Source organism: Lampetra planeri, chromosome 11, assembly GCF_965212315.1.
Source record: "Lampetra planeri chromosome 11, kcLamPlan1.2.h2, whole genome shotgun sequence".
NCBI lineage: Eukaryota > Metazoa > Chordata > Hyperoartia > Petromyzontiformes > Petromyzontidae > Lampetra > Lampetra planeri.
In genome coordinates this window covers 14,227,570-14,246,398 of record NC_136117.1, presented here as the reverse complement: position 1 = coordinate 14,246,398, position 18,829 = coordinate 14,227,570, and the positions used below count along the sequence as shown (strand labels likewise).

The following is an 18,829-nucleotide window of genomic DNA, read 5'->3' as shown; positions in this document are numbered from 1 at the left end:
TCTAAACGCGTTTTTGCTGCGACCGATACCGCTCGCTTTCCGTAGCGCTCCTCGTTGAGACCAGAGGCAGGCCACGCCCAACGCGGGGTCACGTGCTTGGAGGGTTCCCTGTTTGGCGATAAAAAAAAACCGCGTTCGTCGAAGCGCACACCTCGTGGGAAATAGAGGGTTGCGTTCCGAAATTGTCACCAACTCCCTTTTTGTGTCACTAATTCTGCATGATTTCCGTCCTTGTTGTACTAAAGGAAGCCGAGTCGCTCTCCTTTGCTTGTGTGTGTGTACACTGTTTTAAATTACGTCGACTGGGTCGACTCAGCCTCAAATGAGTATCTGGTGCGGTGTGTAAACATCGCCACTAGGGAGACAAAGGCGGCCGTGCGTGGTGCTGGACAACCACTCCCTCGTGTGGCGTGTTCAGGTTTTTTAAAGGATATGTGAACATTTATATGGTGAATAAATATTTCCTAATGCCGTCTCTTGTGATTCACAGACGAAAACTGCTTTACAATAGTAAACAACCTTTGTGTCTCACGTGACTATTGCCGCTTGAAATGTCAATTATTTTCACAAAACAAAATATGATATTACGTGAATTAGTGCGTTCTGGATGTGCACAGTAATTCACAGTTAACACGTAGATTTTCTAGGCCAATATTCACAATAGATTTGTGGGTTAGTCCACATGATCTAACCAAATCTGTGTCGTTAGCCAGGGTGGTATTAGTTGGAGCGAGGATGTCAATGTTTGGATTGACTGTGAGTGTAGGAAGAAAATCGTTCAGTTTAACACGTAGGCTTTCGCGACCAATATCCATAATCGAGGTGTTTGGGTTAGATCGCGTAAATATAAATGTGTCGTTAAACCCGCCACCACCCGACACAGCCATTTAGTAAGGGTTGTCACGTAGACAAAACATGCCAATTCGTTACTAGTTCAGCACACCGGTGTGTTTGAGAGTGAATGACACCGGTTTTGTGGGTTTACTCTCCAAATCTGTTTATGTTGGATGTGCTAGTAGGAGGAGGTGGAGATGCTTTGGTATTACATGGAGGGGGCTGAGATTGTTGAGTGAGAGGAGGAGAAACGGCGGTATGGGTGTTGACATTTGGAGTCGTGGGCGGACACGTGGTTTGAATGGATGGGGCTGAGTGGGAAAAGGCTTGCAGGCTGGTAGTGGAAGAGAAGATGGATATTAGCGCAGGCAGTCTGGAGTGGAGTAACGGTAGGGGATGTGGTGTGAGAAGGAAATTTAATTTTGGGGCTGGATGGGGAAGGAGGAGCCAGGCTTTGCACGGAGAGGCTTGGAGTCTGGATTGAGAGGTGATTGGCGTCTATATGAGTAGGATATGAATTCAGGCGAAGGGAGATAGGGTTTGAATGGAGGGGGAGAGTCGTAGTAGTAGGAGGAGAAAAGGCGAGGGGCATGTTGCGTGGCGTGTGCAGGAGGAGGGAGGCTGCGAATGGTGGTGGCTCAGCTCGTGGTGGGAGGAAGAAGAGGAGGCTGCGTTTGAGTATTGTGGCTGAGAATCTGGAGTGGGAGGAGTGAATGAGGAAGGAGTAGGAGGGGCTGGGAGTGTGGCATGAGCTCTCATTGCGAGGGAGCGGCAGGGGGAGTGGTGGATCAGGGCTATGGGTTTGGGCTGGAATTGAAAAACCAGGCGATGCAAAAAAATGCCCTCTCGCAGGACTGGTGAGTGCGCGTGTCAGGCATTCCGTCTCCATCACACCCACTTTCCTTTCTCATCCGACTTAGTTAAGCCACTCGTTTGCTGTATAACGTGATATCCCGTCAATCGGTAAGTTCTGTACTACAACATGACGAAGTTTTTCCACGTTTGGAGCGAATGAATTTGTATTAAAGCGGCGTATAGTTATGCAAGCGTTGTGTTCAGCCGGCTATTGCAGAGTTTAGCAATGTCTACATCTGGACGTAATTTGGGGTGGTCTTTGTGACTGCCAATTTTTCAATGTCTGCATCTGACTGTGTTATAAACATTGCTGCTTATCCACGGCAAACGTTGTTGGCTTTTCTTTAAAACTTACTAGCTTAAACAAATTATCTGTCTTTAGAGATAGATATCCCAAAAATGTTCGTGGTTGCATATCATATAATGAGTAAACTGTAACGTATAATTGAAGAAATTATTCGTCAACAAAGCATCCTTTGTTTTCACACTTTCTTTACATGCACGTGCATAGGCTAAGGCAGGGGTCTGCAACCTTTAAGACATAAAGAGCCACTTGGACCCGTTTCCGAAGGAAAAAATAAACTGGGAGCCGCAAAACCATTGCAACATTTAAAACAAATATAACACTGCATATATTGTTTCTTACCTTATTGCTATATACAGGATCGTGCAGTCAGCTGTCAATCTGAATAAAAAAAGGACTTTTTCACTTAACAATGTAAAATATATTTTTGCAAATTAATAGCTAAATTACCTGGTTAATGGGATTTTTGCTCCTGAACCTCAGTGCACAGTGTCTGCACATCAGGGCTGTAAGACGTCACCTTCATTTTCACACAGGCTTGCAAGCTGTCATCTGTGAGGCGTGATCGATGTTTGTTTTTAATATAGTTCATGTTGGAGAAGACCTGCTCACATACATATGTGGAGCCGAAGATCGACAGGACTCCAAATGCATGCTTTTTCATGTTTATATAAGTGTTGGGGATGGCATTCCATGTTTCGAATACAAGTTTGTCCTGTTTGGGAAGGTTTTCAATATCACTCCATTTATGATTCTGAGCCAGAATGGCCTTCTGACGGGCAACATCCTCAAGAGTAGCGGTCAAGCATTTGAACTTGGACACCCATATATCTTTGTCGGCTATATCGGCCAGTTCCATCTCAAGATCAGGTTGACTTACACCTGCAAATGCAGTCATATTCAATAGGGATGGATCGATCGCCAGGGGAGTGACAGGGAAGGATAATGTCGTTTTTTCCTCTCTGAACTCACAGAATCGTTTCCCAAACGAACTTTGCATTGTGGTGATTGCAGACTTGAAATATTCCAAATTTATCGTATCATGACTTTGTTTGAACTCTCTCAAAGAGGGAAAGTGAGACAGTGTACCTCTCTGTAAATCTTTGACAAACACTGTCAACTTGCGCTCGAATGCCAAAACCTCCTCCAGCATGTGCAGGGCTGTGCCTCCTTTCCCCTGAAGGGTTGTATTTAGCGTGTTTAGATGTGCTGTCATGTCTACCATAAAATGTAATTTTTCCAGCCACTCTGGCTGTTCCAGCTCAGCAAAGGTGAGCTCTTTGCTGCCCAGGAAGGTTTTTACTTCTTCCAAACATGTGACAAAGCAACGGCAACGTTATTGCCTGTCACCGGGCGGGCAGTGTGGAGCGGAGCGGCGACCTGTCAGCAGCGGCAACGCCAGAGCAGGTGTCACAGTGCGCCTCCTCCCCTCGCTAGCATCCGCCCCGGAGCCGCGGTCAAGGTTCAAAAGAGCCGCATGCGGCTCCGGAGCCGCAGGTTGCCGACCCCTGGGCTAAGGGGTTAACTGTGGGCAGTAGAGGGCAGTGCAGCACAATCCATTGTTGTACTGCACTATACGTCCTTGTCTACGCTCCTCCGCCTTTACCAACCCCCACTGACCATCGTGATGAAGTATGGTGAATTAAATCCCCATGACCTGCACAGTGTAGGGAGGGAGGCCTTCATCCAATCGTGGAATGACAAAAAGGGCTCACAAAATGTACCACATTAACAAACTTGTGCAGCATACATGTAACGTGTACGTAGAATATGGAATTTCTTCCATCACGCGAGCATACACAAAAGCTTTTACCTCCAGTTAAGCCTGTTTTTGTTCACTCTTACGGCAACATTTGCTTTATTAAGCGAGCAATAGGGCTGTGATCATCCCCATCAGCAATTAAACCAGTGGTCTAAATTCCACAATCGTACTGCAGTTTGCTTTGTAGTCTTCAGCCATGCCACGGACCCGTTGCATTTCAGTGACGAGCCATCATCTTCACACTACGTCATTTGGAGTCACAGGCAAGGGCAAATCCACGAACACAATCGGGCCCATTCAGCTAGGACAGCACTGATAGATGTTGTATAAGTTTGCTGTACTGCTCTGTTTATATCAATGGATCCTTATCCACAAAGACAGCTTGTAACGTAACATGGGGATTGTAATGTATTACTAAAGGTATACTGTCCAAGTTGTATAAACATGATGCCCCGACCCAGTCTGTTCCTCTCCGTGTTGTGTATCTGTGTACCCCAGTAAACGTGGGATTGCTGCTGGCTCTGTCGGCAGTGCTGCTCATTATCCTTCACCACAGTCTGCTCCAGAGCACTGGTCAGGCTGAGCCAGCCAGGACCTCAGGTGAACGTGACCCTTCAAACCTCTTCAAGCCTGGCCCTCCTAGCCCTGCCACCACCCTGGCCCCTCCTAGCCCTGCCACCACCCTGACCCCTCCTAGCCCTGCCACCACCCTGACCCCTGCTAGCCCAGCCACCACCCTGACCCCTCCTAGCCCTGCCACCACCCTGACCCCTCCTAGCCCGGCCACCACCCTGGCCCCTCCTAGCCCTGCCACCAGTGGGTTGTAGACAATTATTGCTGAATAATATGATAAAATATGACGTTTTATCGACCATGATAATCGTATTATGCTTGCTGATTTATTTATGTACGAATACATTATTTAATTTCCTGACAAAGTATTCACGAAATAAGAACCGCCATCATTAACGTTCTTAATAGTTACAGATTTCTACTGAGTAATTGATGGTAGCAGTGGTGAAATTATATAATCCTAATAGTTCATTTAATGATGAAATTATAAGTTGTGTCACTGGATATTGTTGCAGCTTCTCATTTGCCCAGGGTGTGTATGCATTGTAAATGCTAAGTGTTATATATTTCAAAATCTCAATTCTTATAATTATGGTAGGTTTATGTTGAGTGAACCTCCGTGGACAGGCATTTATCTCAGGTGACTGGCTTTATAGTGCAGTGCGCTAACCACTGCACCACTGCTCCATCCCATATATTCTGTATATATACATACACACAACGCGAATCTTCTGTATCTTCCCACCTCTCCTGTTGGGCAGAAGGCGAGTGGGCGCAGTACGAGGGGCAGCCCGTGAACCTTGACCCAGACGTGATCCCAGTGGTGGTGTGCGCGGTGGAGGAGCGGCTGGGAGGCACCATCGCCACCATCAACAGCGTGCGCATCCACACGAACGCCCGGCTCGTCTTCTACATCGTCACGTTGAGGCACACCATCCCGCATATCACGTACGTCCCGACGCACCGCCAGCCTTGGCCAGGACGTGTCACTCAACCGCGGGCGACGCTAGCGCGCGGCCAATGTTGTGGTGACGGAATTACAAGAACGATGCGGGCGTATCGGACGCGGCGATGAAATTGGCTTTCAGTGTCTTGCACAAAGAACATTCGGAAACTCTCCGACGTGTTTCCTCGGGCTGCTTCAGGAAATGAATTGAAGCTCCGAGCACGTGCGGAGAAGCGTCGGACATCGAGGCGAATAGAACGCGGGTACGACCCGAAAACACACTAGAGAGCCATACAGAACAGCTGCAAAAGCCTATGCAGTCGCATTTAGAAACTATAGACGCCCAGATGATAGTTATATTCAATGTTGTAATTTTCAGGCTCTGTGTGCTATATTGTAATCTTGTTACTATGAAAATGGCCTCTTCATTCGCGTGAATTGTTACCAACTGATTATCGCGCGCACATATTATGTTGCACGCACCATGACCTTAAGAACCGATTTGAATGCATGACTTGGTGAATCGTCACGTGCCGACCACTTGGTGTCCGTTCTCCAACAGAACTTGGATAAAGGAGTCGGTGCTGGAGAATATAAATTATTTTATTATTGAGTTCAACCCTGAGATCGTGCGTGGAAAAATCCCCGTCATAGCTGAGAGGCCAGAGTTACTGAGCCCGGTAAGTGTGAACGAGTATATGTGCGCTCTCTCATGATTACCCATCCTTTGTTATTGCAGTTTTAATACAATACACTAACATGTGATTAGTGTCAGTAGTTGCTGTTTCACATCATCTCCACAAATTAAACCCATCGGTGTTTTAATTGCAATGACGTATACCGCCGCATTCTCTTATATTTTTTTTGTCTTCAATTTTATCCCGACTATGCTACTGGCATCATGTCAAGAGATGAAGGGTCCATTCTAAACTCTCCCGGGGCAAGGCAAACCCCCACGGCCTACAGGCAGTGGATATCACGAAGATAATTCTGAGATTTCTTCACGTGATCTCTTTTCCGCACAGTAGGGGGACAGCTCCTTAGGGATTGCTCCGCTACTTAAGAGCTTTTGAATTCTCCGAGCTGCAATTTAGAGCTAGAATGGCTCTCATTTTTGTACAGTCGTTCATTGATGACTTGGCCAAAACTATCAACTCATTGCACTTGGGAACGTGGTTCAATCACAGAGGATGCCTGAATTTGAACCCAGGATCTCAGCTGTGTCCTATCAGAGCTTTGACCTGCTGAACCACCCAGCCAGTGAAATGTGAAACTTTTAATTAATATTATTTTGTATTTTTTCTGGGCTTTTTTCAGCTGAATTTTGCCAGGTTCTATCTCGGCCATCTCATCCCTCAACACAAGCGAGCTGTTTACCTTGATGATGACATCATCGTGCTGGGTGAGTACAGAAAGTGACTGCTACATCTCCCACGTTGTCGCTGGCTCTGTCCTGCCAGACAACGGGAGTAGTCACCAATAAGTAAATACAGATTTTTTTTTAATGTAAGGCAGTCGTACAGTATAACCCATCTCTACGTCAACATGTGTACAACTCTAAAATAGAGCCGGTGAAAACATCCAATAACAAGTGTTTATGGTAATGCACATTATGACGAGCTATCAGTCTGCAAAGATACATAGACATCTCATTCTGATTGTAACTTATATTTTGTCCCCTTCTGTATTTGAATGACACCCGATGAAAGCATGTTTCTACAAAATGTGAGATGTAGGGCGCTTGCAGTGTGTGGCAGGTTTCCCTCTGCGTCGCTTTGATTTCAAAAGTGCCGAATCGATATTTGCCAAGAGAGGAATGAACACGCCGGAGCCAAAAATTGTGTTCCCTCGGCAAGTCCACATGACATTCATACGGTAGGTGCGATGTATGCCGTCAATAAAGCAACCGCCGGCAACGTGGACGCGACGCTGTCGTTGGAGTGAGTACTCGACTCAACCATCATCCTCCAGCGTGATTTAAAAATTAGCGCCGCCCTTTTAGAAGGTGACGATGTTTATCCGGCCGTGGGCATGGCCCTCGTCATGGGAACATGGAATGGAGACATTTTGACTTGTGTGTGCATGTGTATTTAACAACACGCGCCACAACAGTCGGGCAGTGGTGGCTACGTACGCATGTTATCCAGACAAGGGTTGGTGGATCACAAAAATGTCGAGGTGCAATACCCTGGCTCGCCAGGAGAAGGCGGTACATCAAACGTGGACTCCACCTGTTGTGTGGGATAGAGCGTTGCCCCCTCACACGCATGGGTTTACTCCGGTGCTCCGGTCTCCTTATAACATACACACTCATCAGTTGGCCAAAAACACCTTCATATATAGAGGACCGCAGAGCTCGAGCGATTGCTGGCGCCGGCTCACTGCCTGGCTGCTGCTGCCTTTCCTGCTCGACTGCGGTTCCTCCTCCTCGAGAGCGAGGAGCGAACACTGCGCGGTGGTGGCGACGCAGCGTTACGAGTTGACCCTTAAACACATCTTGGTTGAGCTCTACGGCGCAAAGCGTGAGAAGCTACGCGGCAAGCGTGCTTCGTCTTGTTGGCTCGGGCCAATACGGCGAGGTCAGCGGCGCTGGCGGTGCCCTGAAGGGGGTTGAAGGGGGTGAGCGTTGTGTGCCGTGGCCAGGGGACATCAGGGAGCTCTTTGAGAGCCCCCTGCAGGATGGGCACGCCGCCGCGTTCTCCGATGACTGCGACGCCATCTCCACCCACCTGCTCGCCAACCTGCGGGGCATCGTCGTTCAGGTGCCCGTGCCGTCGCGTGCTTCCAGTTCCAGTTTTTAAGTGTATTTATTTAACCAGGTGGTGACTACCTCGCCGACCCTGACGCCTGTTGTATATTTGGAGTTTGCGGTGTCTCTCTCTCCCCGTGGCCGCGTGGATTTTTCTCCAGGTCCTCCAGTTTTTCCCTACACATTTAGGTTTAACGTCACCCACTGCGAGTATTTGGCTGCGATACATTTCCACGCGATAAGCCACTTGGTTGAGTGATCATTTGTGGCCAGGTCACTTCTGAAAAAAGAGCTGCATAGCTCAGTGGGGCCTCACCTGGTAAGGTAAAAAAGCAGTGTAAGTGTTAGAGTCCAGGATGTAGTCTTGTGTGCAAGCGTGACCTCTGCGCTCAGGGGAATGGGCGCCAGTCCTCGCCAGCGCTCCACACGAGCTGCGCGCTGGCCGTTTTCTGCATTAAAATAAATATATATATTGCCTGCGACTGCGGATTTGTAGACTCAGACAGCGGTGTATCTGTGTGAATCGGTCAACGGCATACGCCGCGTGTGCCCTGAATGGTAGGCTGGCAAAGCTATGGATACGTATGTCAATTTGTCAGCGTATGCTGCAGGCGTCTGTTGATTGGTGTCGACTACGACGACGATGATGACAATAATTATGGTGACGATGACAATAATTATGGTGACGATGACCGCGGCGATGTTGCCGGCCCCTACGCCACGCTTCCCACGGCGCTGACCTCCAGACCTGATGTCGCCCCACCACCCCGCTCCGGTGTCGTAGAACATGTACATGGCGTATCTGAACTACAACAAGGAGAGCGTGAGCAAGCTGGGCATCCGTGGCAGCAGCTGCACGTTCAACCCGGGCGTCGTCGTGGCCAACCTCACCGAGTGGCGGCGCCAGAGGATCTCCGAGCAGCTGGAGCAGTGGCTGACCAGGGACCAGGAGTGCGTGACGCCGTCTCGGCCTGTCGCGTGCGCGCGTTGCCAGCCAGGGCGGTCGCCCCTGGAAGATGGGGGAGCGCGGGGGGGGGGGTCTCTGCTCGCCTACAGATTCGTCGTTCAGAGCAGGGTTCTTCATCTGGTGTCCCACGCAGAGGGGTCCCGGGAGTGGCATCGCTGAGAGATAGCGAGATGATACAGATCCGAGACGAGAGACGGGCACAAGGTGAAAGCGAGAGAGCTGCAGATTAGTGAGATGCGGGAGATGAACAAGAGAAATCAGAGACCTAGAGACGAGAGGTGGTCAGTCAGTATATGTATGCGTGTTGAACTTCTTTCGCACCGTACGTAGCAAACAGCGCTAATCACGCCCCTGTTGGCGGGAGGGCCTCCACGGGAGGGAGCTGTCGAGACCAATAACCTGAAGAGAGCCACTCTCGAGGTTATTGGTATTTGGCCTACTCTTCCATGGCGTGCGCAGACGTCATGGAAGAGGCAGGAGTATCCACACTTGCTGAGTAATTATCTCAAAGGTCCTTCTGTTCCCATGCCTCGAGATGCAATGCACGGCAGGTGCGGTATAAACAATAATGAGGGTGACGGCGACGACGATGATGACGATGCTGACGATGGTGACGATGGTGACGATGGTGAGGATGGTGACGATGGTGATGATAGTGACGATGGTGACGATGCTGACGGCGGTGACGATGGTGACGGTGGTGACGATGGTGACGATGGTGACGATGGTGACGATGCTGACGATGGTGACGATGGTGACGATGGTGACGATGCTGACGATGGTGACGATGGTGACGATGCTGACGATGGTGACGATGCTCCTGTCGTGGCAGGGAGCACCTGTACAGCAGCTCCGTGGCGGACGGCGTGGCCACTCCGCCGATGCTCATCGTCTTCCATCGCCGGCACAGCAGCCTGCCGCCCGCCTGGCACATCCGTTACCTCGGTCAGCGACCACCGCACGCACTGCACGCCACCACCCCGACACACCCAACCACAACAAAGACAAAGATTCCCTGTGTAGCCTGCAACAGACTGTTTGGGCAAGTGCTGTTAGCGAGTTAGCACCGATGAAGGCCGGCACGGCACACCAGGAGGTGGGTGGCCAGCACCACTCTCGACCCAGTGGCGATGTTTACGCACCCCACCAGGTACTCATTTGAGGCTGAGTCGACCTAGGGGAGGCCCAGGACCGGTTAAGATAATCGATACTGGGGTTGGCTGCGGGCAGGAATTGAACTCCGGTCCCCGGATTCGTAGCGGCGCGCCAACGGCTTACCCTACCGCAGGTTGTGTCGCAGGGCTGCGGAAATACGTGGCGAGTGGCAGAGGACATTGCAGAATCAACTATTGTACTGTACTTCTGTGTGTCTGCGCCTATGTTCCCCCACCTTCACCAAGCAGCGCTGACCTGCGCGGTTAAGTGCGGTGGTCGAATGTTCCTTACGAACCGCACGGTGAGCGGAGGCCCTCATCCGGCATTATGAAAGTACATACACCTATTTATTTTTGCAAATTGCGGCATCAGCCGAAGAAATTTACTGGGGTATTAACCTCGGGTTTCCATCAGATAGCAGCGAGCCCCGCGTGCAAGCCGCGGTCTCGTCTGCGCGACGTTGCTTCCTCAGGGTTTGCGGCTCGCCGCAGTTTTGTTTTTTAATTTTCCCGCCTGCGACGCGGGGTGTGGGGGGGGTCCCGCAGGATACAGCGCCGCGATTCGCTTCTCCACGGCCGTGATGGGGGAGGCGAAGCTGCTGCACTGGAACGGACCATTCAAGCCGTGGGGCAGGACGTCCTCCTACACCGAGCTCTGGGAGGAGTGGTACATCCCAGACCCCACCGGCACGTTCAGGCCGTTGAGCGCGAGCTTCAGGAACGCCTGACGCAGTGTTCTGCTGCAGGAAATAAAATAAAAACATTCTGTTCTTCTCTTTAACGCCGTGTTCAATTTAAATTTTTAGAAAAAAAATGTGTGATCTTACACTGTGTAAGCCGTTTATACCTGACCGGAGCATTCGCTGCTCTTGTTTTTAAATAAAGTTTCCAGAAACGCCAACCGCTGTATTGTTGTAATGTTCGTACCTGCGCAGAGGCTCACCCGCACCCACCGTGCTACGTACGGTGCGAAAGAAGTTCAACATACACACATTAAGTCTGTTCCCCTAATTAGATCTAAGATAAGTGTCATTAAAAGCGTACGACCGCTTCGGGAGGCGAGTGCAGATCACGAAGTGTTAATTTAGGTGGCTGCGCGAGTCCAGAAGGAGGCTCCACGTACCAGAGGACATCCACCACGGAGGCGGAGCCACCAAATCAGCTGACGTGCCGGGACTCGATGGATATGTGGCATCGCGACACCGTGAGAGGCCTTCATCCAGCAATGGACGGATCGTGTCTGCTGATGATGATAATTATCATGACGAAGAATGCGAATGACATCTCCAACTGCCACGGTGGCGAGATGGTAACTACATCGCCTGGTATGCAGGAGGTCGTGGGTTTGATTCCGACCCTGATGCCTGCTGTACATTTGGAGTTTGCGTATTTCTCTCCCTGTGGATTTTTCTCCGGGCACTTCGGTTTTCACCCCCGCACATTTAGAATCAACATGCGTTTAGAGAATACGTCGCCACGTGATTTGTGGCCAGGTCGCTTCTAAAACAAGAGCAATAATCGCTCAGTGGGCCTTAACCCGGTGAACAAAAAAAATGGTTCATGGTTTAACTGCGCACACCCCGTGTCCCGACCACATAGTCTTCCGTGACACCCTCCCCGCGGCTCTCGCTGGCGTCCGTCAGGTGTGAGTGTGTGAGTGAGTGAGGACACGGGGCAGCGAGCCAGCTGGTTCGGGCGATGCGGTGAAGAGGCCACGCGGGGGGGGGAGGCGGCAGCGGCTGCTGCTGCTTGTCTCACAAAGCCAGCACCAAACGGGGTTCGAATCGGCAGCGAATCCTCCAGCATCATCGTACCGATACACTGCACGAAGGTCGGCGGCAAAGTTTGTCGATCGCTGAAGATAGGGCACACCACGAGCGCAGTCGTAATCGTCACCAGCCGTCACTTTTCCGTTGCTGGACGAAGACGTCCCCAAGCCGTCGCCACCTCTGACAGTTCTGTGATGCAACAATCTGCCGCTCTCTTGTTCGTCTGATACACCGGCTAGCAGCGCTGTAGGGGGCGGGGGGGGGCAAACACCGCCATGTGCCCCCCCCCCCGCGCGCGACGCCTTCAAACTAAACAGGAAACATTACAGCTGACACCGTGACGTCGAAGCGACCCCCCCCCCCCCCCAAAGCACGGGGCTCGGGGCAGTCGCCCCGATTCGCCGTAACCGAGGGACGGATCTACCGGCTCGTGACCTGTCCTGCCAAGCCCGCTTATTTTTGAAAAGTGTAAAGATGACAGTGTAAATTCACCATCGTTTTCATTAACTCTGCCTTAAATACCCCCGCTCCGCCCCCCCCCCCCCCCCCAAAAAAAAGACTGAATACGAATAATTTGGCCAATGGTCTTTATTTCTGCTCCGAAGCAGAGCCATTGCCCAAGACCTTAAAATGCTTTGTCTCTATTTAAGGCAGTGTTAATGACGAAGGTGCTGAGTGTATTTTGTTTGTGGGCGTACACCGCTGCCAACGCAGCCGCTTATTTTTAAAACGCAATATCCCCGTACTGCCATTTGAAGCACCGCTTGACAAAGAAGCTGCCCAGATATGGCCCGGATCCGATCGCCAGATGCTGTGTGACATGGCTCATGTGGCCTGAACAGAGAAAGTGTTGACATCACGGATGTTACGAGCCACGGTAAATCTCTTCGCAGTACATTCACGTCTGGTGGCTGCGGCCGCCACTCCGTCCCAGATTTCATTGAGTCCCGGCGCACTCTGGATCGGAACGCAGGCTTTGCTGGCGACACTAGGGGGCACCATTACGTTTAGCGGGGCGGCCACGTGCGTCTGCGCGTGGTGCGCACAGTGGACTCGGATATCCCTCATTCACGTCGACAGCCAAGTCGCGCGCGACTCGAGGCGACCTGATTACTCCTAGAACTTGACTTGCAGTATGATTGGGTTTATGTATTTTGTTAAAGAGGCGTTCCGTATTTTTTTGTTTTGTTATTTGCGTGAACGTGTGAGTTGGGCAGGATCATTACCCAGCATGCACAACTGACTGGTTCACTGAAATAAAATGCTCTGACGTAGATTCCAGGGCAGTCCTAAGATGCGAAATTCTCCGCTAGAATTGAGGTTAAGCGCTGCGCCACCGCTCCCCGTGAACGATGGTGTAGTGGGTGGAGTGGAGGCGCAGTGGTTATCACACTCTGCGCTACCTAAATCCCCGTGACCTGCTGACTTCAATTCCCAGCCATGGATAACCCCACTGGTAAGCGATAACCCCAGCGGCAAGTGATAACCTGGGTGGCAAATGACGACACCCAGTGGCAAGTGATATCTGAACAGATCCTGGGTCCCACTCCAAACTGACCCTTCACCAAAGCGCACGGATTAATGTGGCAAAGGTGAAACCCGTTGGGCAATAAATGTTCATGATCGACGGGAACCTGGTGACTCGAAGAAACAAAAAAATACGAACAAAACAATACGACAGTATGGGAAGGCCTTCATCCAGAAGTGGATTGAAGAAGGGCTACACCGTACATTATGATTACTATTAGGTAAATTAATAACAAACAAAAAAACTCACTTTTCCAACTCTGTGAATGGATATGCGTCTTTAAGAAGGGCTGAGCAAGTTCAAAGGCGTCTGCTGGGGTTGAGACTCCATCTTAAAATAGTCGCGACATTGCGACCCCCCTAACTCCGACACTTCGCCGTCCTAGAGGATGTCAGTGATGAGGTGTCCAGTTGCAAAATATTCCCAATTAGCAAAGTCATTTGAAAAACACTTAAGAGTGCGCGCGTCTATTTCAACCCTACGCCATTGACATGACACGCACGCAGACGAGCGTGGCGTCAGCACGCGCCTTTCTTTGTGGGCCCTCGACTGCTGTTGTGCGCGCGGTGTGTGTATAGTTACGGCTTGTGTGCTGAGCGATTGTTGTTGTGCGTGCGCCCGTGTGTGCGCGCGCGTGTGTGTGTGTGTGTTCTCTGTTGCTTTTGTTGCTGCGGCGGGTAACATTTCCACGTTCTGCCACTTTGCTGCGTGGCTAGTTCGCGACGTTGTTGTCGCCGATGGGCGCGCAGCGGTGGCAGCGAGTTTGTTTTCGTGACTAAATGCGCCGCTGATAGCCGATGTGTCTCCTGCACAGAGATGGACAAAGGCCCTCTGAACATGTCCAGGAAAGCCCTAGTGGATAATGAGCGTGTATGCAACAACTGCCTTTTCTTTGGATTGAACGGAGCGTTATAGTTGAGATGGAGCGTTATTGCCATGAGCACGTGGACATCCCAGCAGCGATTACTCAAGCAACCTGGCGCTGCTGATGAGATCCGGAAGGTGGGCAGCATTCTAGAGTTGGCTGGCTGATGCCAATGCTGGTGGATAATATTGGTCCGGAAAGAGGATAATAGGCTGATGGACTCAACTAACGATTTAATTTGTAGGCGTAGACCCAAAAGGGAGTTCCACTTATATACGCGGTCACTCATAATGCTCCACAACAGTAAACAGAGATTGTCTATACAAAGTGACATCGGGAGACGCTTTCTGACAATTGGAGTGCAGAAACAAGGGCGTAAATATGTGGAGATAACATTGACAATATCACATCTACAGATGACATCGTAATTATAACGTCCGATGGGAATGCATCGCAGGAAATGGAAGAATAACTTATAGCCAACGGGGGCTGGAAAGTGGGGCTTGAGATAGATCCGAGCACAACGGGTTCACTCAAGAGATGGAAAACCACCGTTGATGGACACGACTGGAAAACAGGCGAGAGGGCGGTGTACACCTCAAGCCAGGGGCTCAATTTACCAAGGAACATTTTCTGAAGTACCCCCCACCCAGCTCCCAATCACCTGGACCCCCCCAACTCCCCCTCCTCTTCCACCGACAGCAAAGCCGGGGGGGGGGGGACCTAAGAGTATTGGGCAGTTATCGAAGGCAGTCCAGCATGAAAGCGGGCAAATAAAGAAGCGGAGAGCTTTTGGAAGACTGCACGTGACGATGACAGTCAACAAAGCGGTTCGCACAAAGAGGAGAGCACTTCACCTTACCTTGTGGATCGGCATTGATTATGGCAAGAGGAACACGTGACACGAATTTGCATTAAGAAGCTCAGATTCGCGCATGCTCGGAATGACACCGAGAGACGGCGAGAGGAACGCGCGGATGAAAGAACGAATTGTACTCGCCGCATTGACCGTTTCGAGTGCAGGCGACCTGTGCCTGGACGCTCCCAGCAGAGTGGCAGTCAGAAGGAGGCAACCAACCACACGCCCGACTCCCAGCTGCGTGAGCAATGTTATCAGCTCACGCAGATTGCTACGCGGAAAGCACTGGAAGAGAGGGCTACGGATTGGAGAAGCCTTTATCCAGAGGTAGATTGAGCGTGGCTGGTGAGGATGATGGTGATGATGACTTCTGCAATAAGGGACACTTGACCAGAATACACGGAGTGATTCGTCGATTGAAGTTAATTCTTCAGTTCAAGGAAAATGTGTGTGTGTGTGAGAATCGATGATTTAATATATATGTAAATTATTATAATGTAAGAAATTGGACGGACAACGCAGATGAGACAAATTGATAGCAATGCAAAGGAGACAAAATACAAATCGGACAAAAAACCCAGAACCTTTTATTCATTTCAGCGGCGTCTAATCGCGACACCGAATTATCACAATTCGTCCAATCGCCGGGGGTGGGTTGAATGGTTGTTAAACGCATGCAGTTGTTTCAGCTCAGTGCCCTTTATTAATGCGGACAAAGTTGCTTTCTTGGTGTTGGGGTCGAGAGTAAAAGACGCTCGGGTCCAGTGATTGACCCTGTTGGCCTCTGCACGGAGACACGCGCACAGCCTGGACAAAGACGCAGCAAAAAATAACGTTTTGCCCGGTCCTGCAGACGCCGTTGAAAGGGTTAACTTTCCTGGCCGCATAACGGAGCGCGGAAGCCGGCAATGTTTGCTTTGCGGTCATGGGAGGGCGGGGTGGTGGTGGGAGTGGTGCTCTGCCTTTTGTTAACCCGACACTCGATAGCACGGCGAAGACTTTACAATGCCCCCCTCCCCTGCCGCCCCCCTATCCGAGCACCAGCCTTATTATTTTTAACTCCCAACGTGCCTTGCCGCTTTACATAAGCAGCTGTCGGTTAGTCTGGCCGATAACCCCCCATGGAAAGTCATTTGCGGCGCGTCATAAAACCCCGGGTAGGTTTCTGCGGGGGCGACGCAGCCGCCCTCAAAGACCCCAGCGTAGGAAAGTCAGTGCCAGAGCCAGAGCCAAGCAAATGTTCATCCGTACGCGCGCACAGTTCAGCCTGGTCACGGGGGGGAGGGGGGGTCGCTCGCTGTCCTGACTTCTGACTCCTTTTGCGGGGAGAGTGCCGCTCAAATGCCACGGGCCACGCGCGCTGCGGCATAGCGCCCAGCTGTAGTTTATGGAGAGAGAAATAAATAAATCAGGACCGCCATCCCCGCAGATTTGGGACGAAGAACGGAGTCGTGGGTGCTACGAGCCAGAACCCTAACACTGACTTCAGACTCGAGCCGCTCGATGTTCCAGGTCCCTCTTGGAAATCAGAATGCTCTTGTCTCGTGAGCTCCCTTATTGGCCGCTACGGAGGAGAGTGAACTTGGCTGCGGCAAAGGGACAGTTGTGGGTGCAGGGCCCACTCGAGAAGTGCCCACAGCACCGGCCCTGCCTCTCTCACCCTAATCCCTCACTCTTTCCATAACCTCTCTCATACCCTAGCGGTAAACCCGAGTCCCAATACATAACCGCCAAATTCCGCTACACGAAAAATAGAGAAATGGCATCCCTTATCATTTCATCAACTGAAACCCAAGGCAGCTCTGTGATTGGATCGCCATCGGCGTGGAGAGTAGCGTCGTGTCGCCGGTCATTCGGTTTATTTCTCCGCACCTGTGGGCACGGCAGTCACTTCCAAAAAGCACCCTCCTTCGCAGGCCCCTTTCTTTTTGTAAAGCCACAACCTCGACCTGCCCAGCAAAAGGTCAGTCAACTCAGGCACTATGCATTTCCATTTGGGAATGTTTGGCCGATAACGCCGACAGCTTAACATAGCTCATAGACTGCCCACGTTGGATCCGGCTTCAGCGGTAGGCAGGCAACGCAACGCGTTGTGCAAACGCAATTCCAGCCGCAAGTCACAGCAATGCGTTTTTATTTCCACCTCCCGGTCACCGTGACTCCTGTGGATGAGATGTAATTGGAGAGCCGACTCCGAACCTACGGGGTCCGCCTTTGCCATCGGCGAGGTTCCTCGGTTCGGGATAGAAACGTCGAGACAAGTTGAGTCGGTAGCCCGGGGTGGTGGTGCGGGGAGTTGCTCGGTAGGGCTACGCTTCGTCACGTGACTGCCACGTGCTGGAACGAGTTTCAAATGTAAACGGAAGGGCCTCGCGTTATGCCCCCCCCCCGCCCCCTTTAAAGGCCTCGTGTCAATTGGAGCAATCGTCAAAGTCAGATTTGCCTCCCTGAGCCGCTCACCTCCCTGAGCCAGTGGTGGAAATTCCACATTCATATGACAGTAGTCAGTATAGTCATCGGATGTCCGCTGACGGCTGTTGTTGTGCACTAATTAAGTGGCATAATATTTTTTTATATATTACTCAGCATTACAAAGGAAGCTATTTATTTAGCATATATTAGTGTGTGCATACTCTAGTTTCTGCAGGCGTTGGTCAACCACTGCTGAATGAAGGCCTGCCCAAGGCGAGTCAGATGGCGGGGAGGGGGTTATTGGACCATACTTCACCACATTCATCAATGCAGATTGGTAAAGGTGGGGGGGGGGGGGGGTCCCCGGACCACTTCAGATATCATTTGCCACTGATGTTAGTCGTGGCTGGGAGTCAAACTCTGGGCCCCGAGGTGCACAGTGCAGTGCGTAAGAACCACCGTGCCACGGCTCGCCATCTCTTGCGAATACAGAACAGTAGTCGTAATATATTCTTAGGTTTTTTCGGTAAAGTCACGTAGGTAAAACATCAAAATTAATGAAAATAAAATAAAATAAAAACAAAAAATCACGACGTTTCGGAGGCAATACAAGTCTCCGTCATCAGGTGGGACCGTCACAGCCAGATTAGCTGCATCAAATCTAGAAGTAGTCGTAATACTCTAATCTCAAACCTCTTTGTTCTGGTCTCTGGACCCTTGTCGCCACTATAAATGCAATGTTGCGTGTGCGTGTGTGTGACTGCATGAATGCTCTTCAGAAGGCATTGAGCAGCAGCAACGTGAGGACATTAACAATGAGCGTGCACACTCCAAGGGCAATTGGACTACACGATACACTCATCCGGCATTATAAACAATATCTTATTACGGGCATGATCATACGTAGAAAAATATAGCAACAGTACAACATATACTGCTATTGTGGGATGCCATTATGTCACGGTTGGCACACGGGACTTGCACATTCTGACGGTTCAATCTCCCGGCGTGGTAGGTGAAGCAAAGGGGGCAAGTTTTCTTAACTATGCTACTATTCCATTGGTACCTCATTTGCCAGTAAAAAATATGATAATTGTTTGTTTACCCTTCTATCTGGCAACAAAACTGACACCTTTTTTACGAGGAGTCATGTTTGCATAGACCACAATACCTGCAGCCATAATGCAAACAAAAAACACAACTCTGATAATGTATGCACTGTCCTTGAAGTTGATTGGTCCACACCTGAGAC

General features: G+C 50.6%; 1 protein-coding gene across 2 annotated transcripts; it reads left to right on the top strand.

Annotated features, from left to right (window-relative positions):
- The first annotated feature begins 1,585 nt into the window (after nt 1-1,585).
- Nucleotides 1,586-11,045, top strand: LOC144721366 (glycosyltransferase 8 domain-containing protein 2-like). 2 transcript variants are annotated; one of them, XM_078598932.1, is made up of 9 exons: nt 1,586-1,691; nt 4,254-4,355; nt 5,093-5,276; nt 5,837-5,954; nt 6,592-6,676; nt 7,918-8,036; nt 8,808-8,974; nt 9,823-9,935; nt 10,691-11,045. In XM_078598932.1, exons 1-9 carry the CDS (start codon nt 1,673-1,675, stop codon nt 10,870-10,872), a joined length of 1,089 nt encoding a protein of 362 aa, XP_078455058.1. In that variant the 5' UTR covers nt 1,586-1,672; the 3' UTR covers nt 10,873-11,045. The 2 variants fall into 2 exon arrangements, with proteins under 2 accessions (XP_078455058.1, XP_078455056.1); XM_078598930.1 differs by having other exon boundaries at nt 5,090-5,276.
- Nucleotides 11,046-18,829: the final 7,784 nt, after the last annotated feature.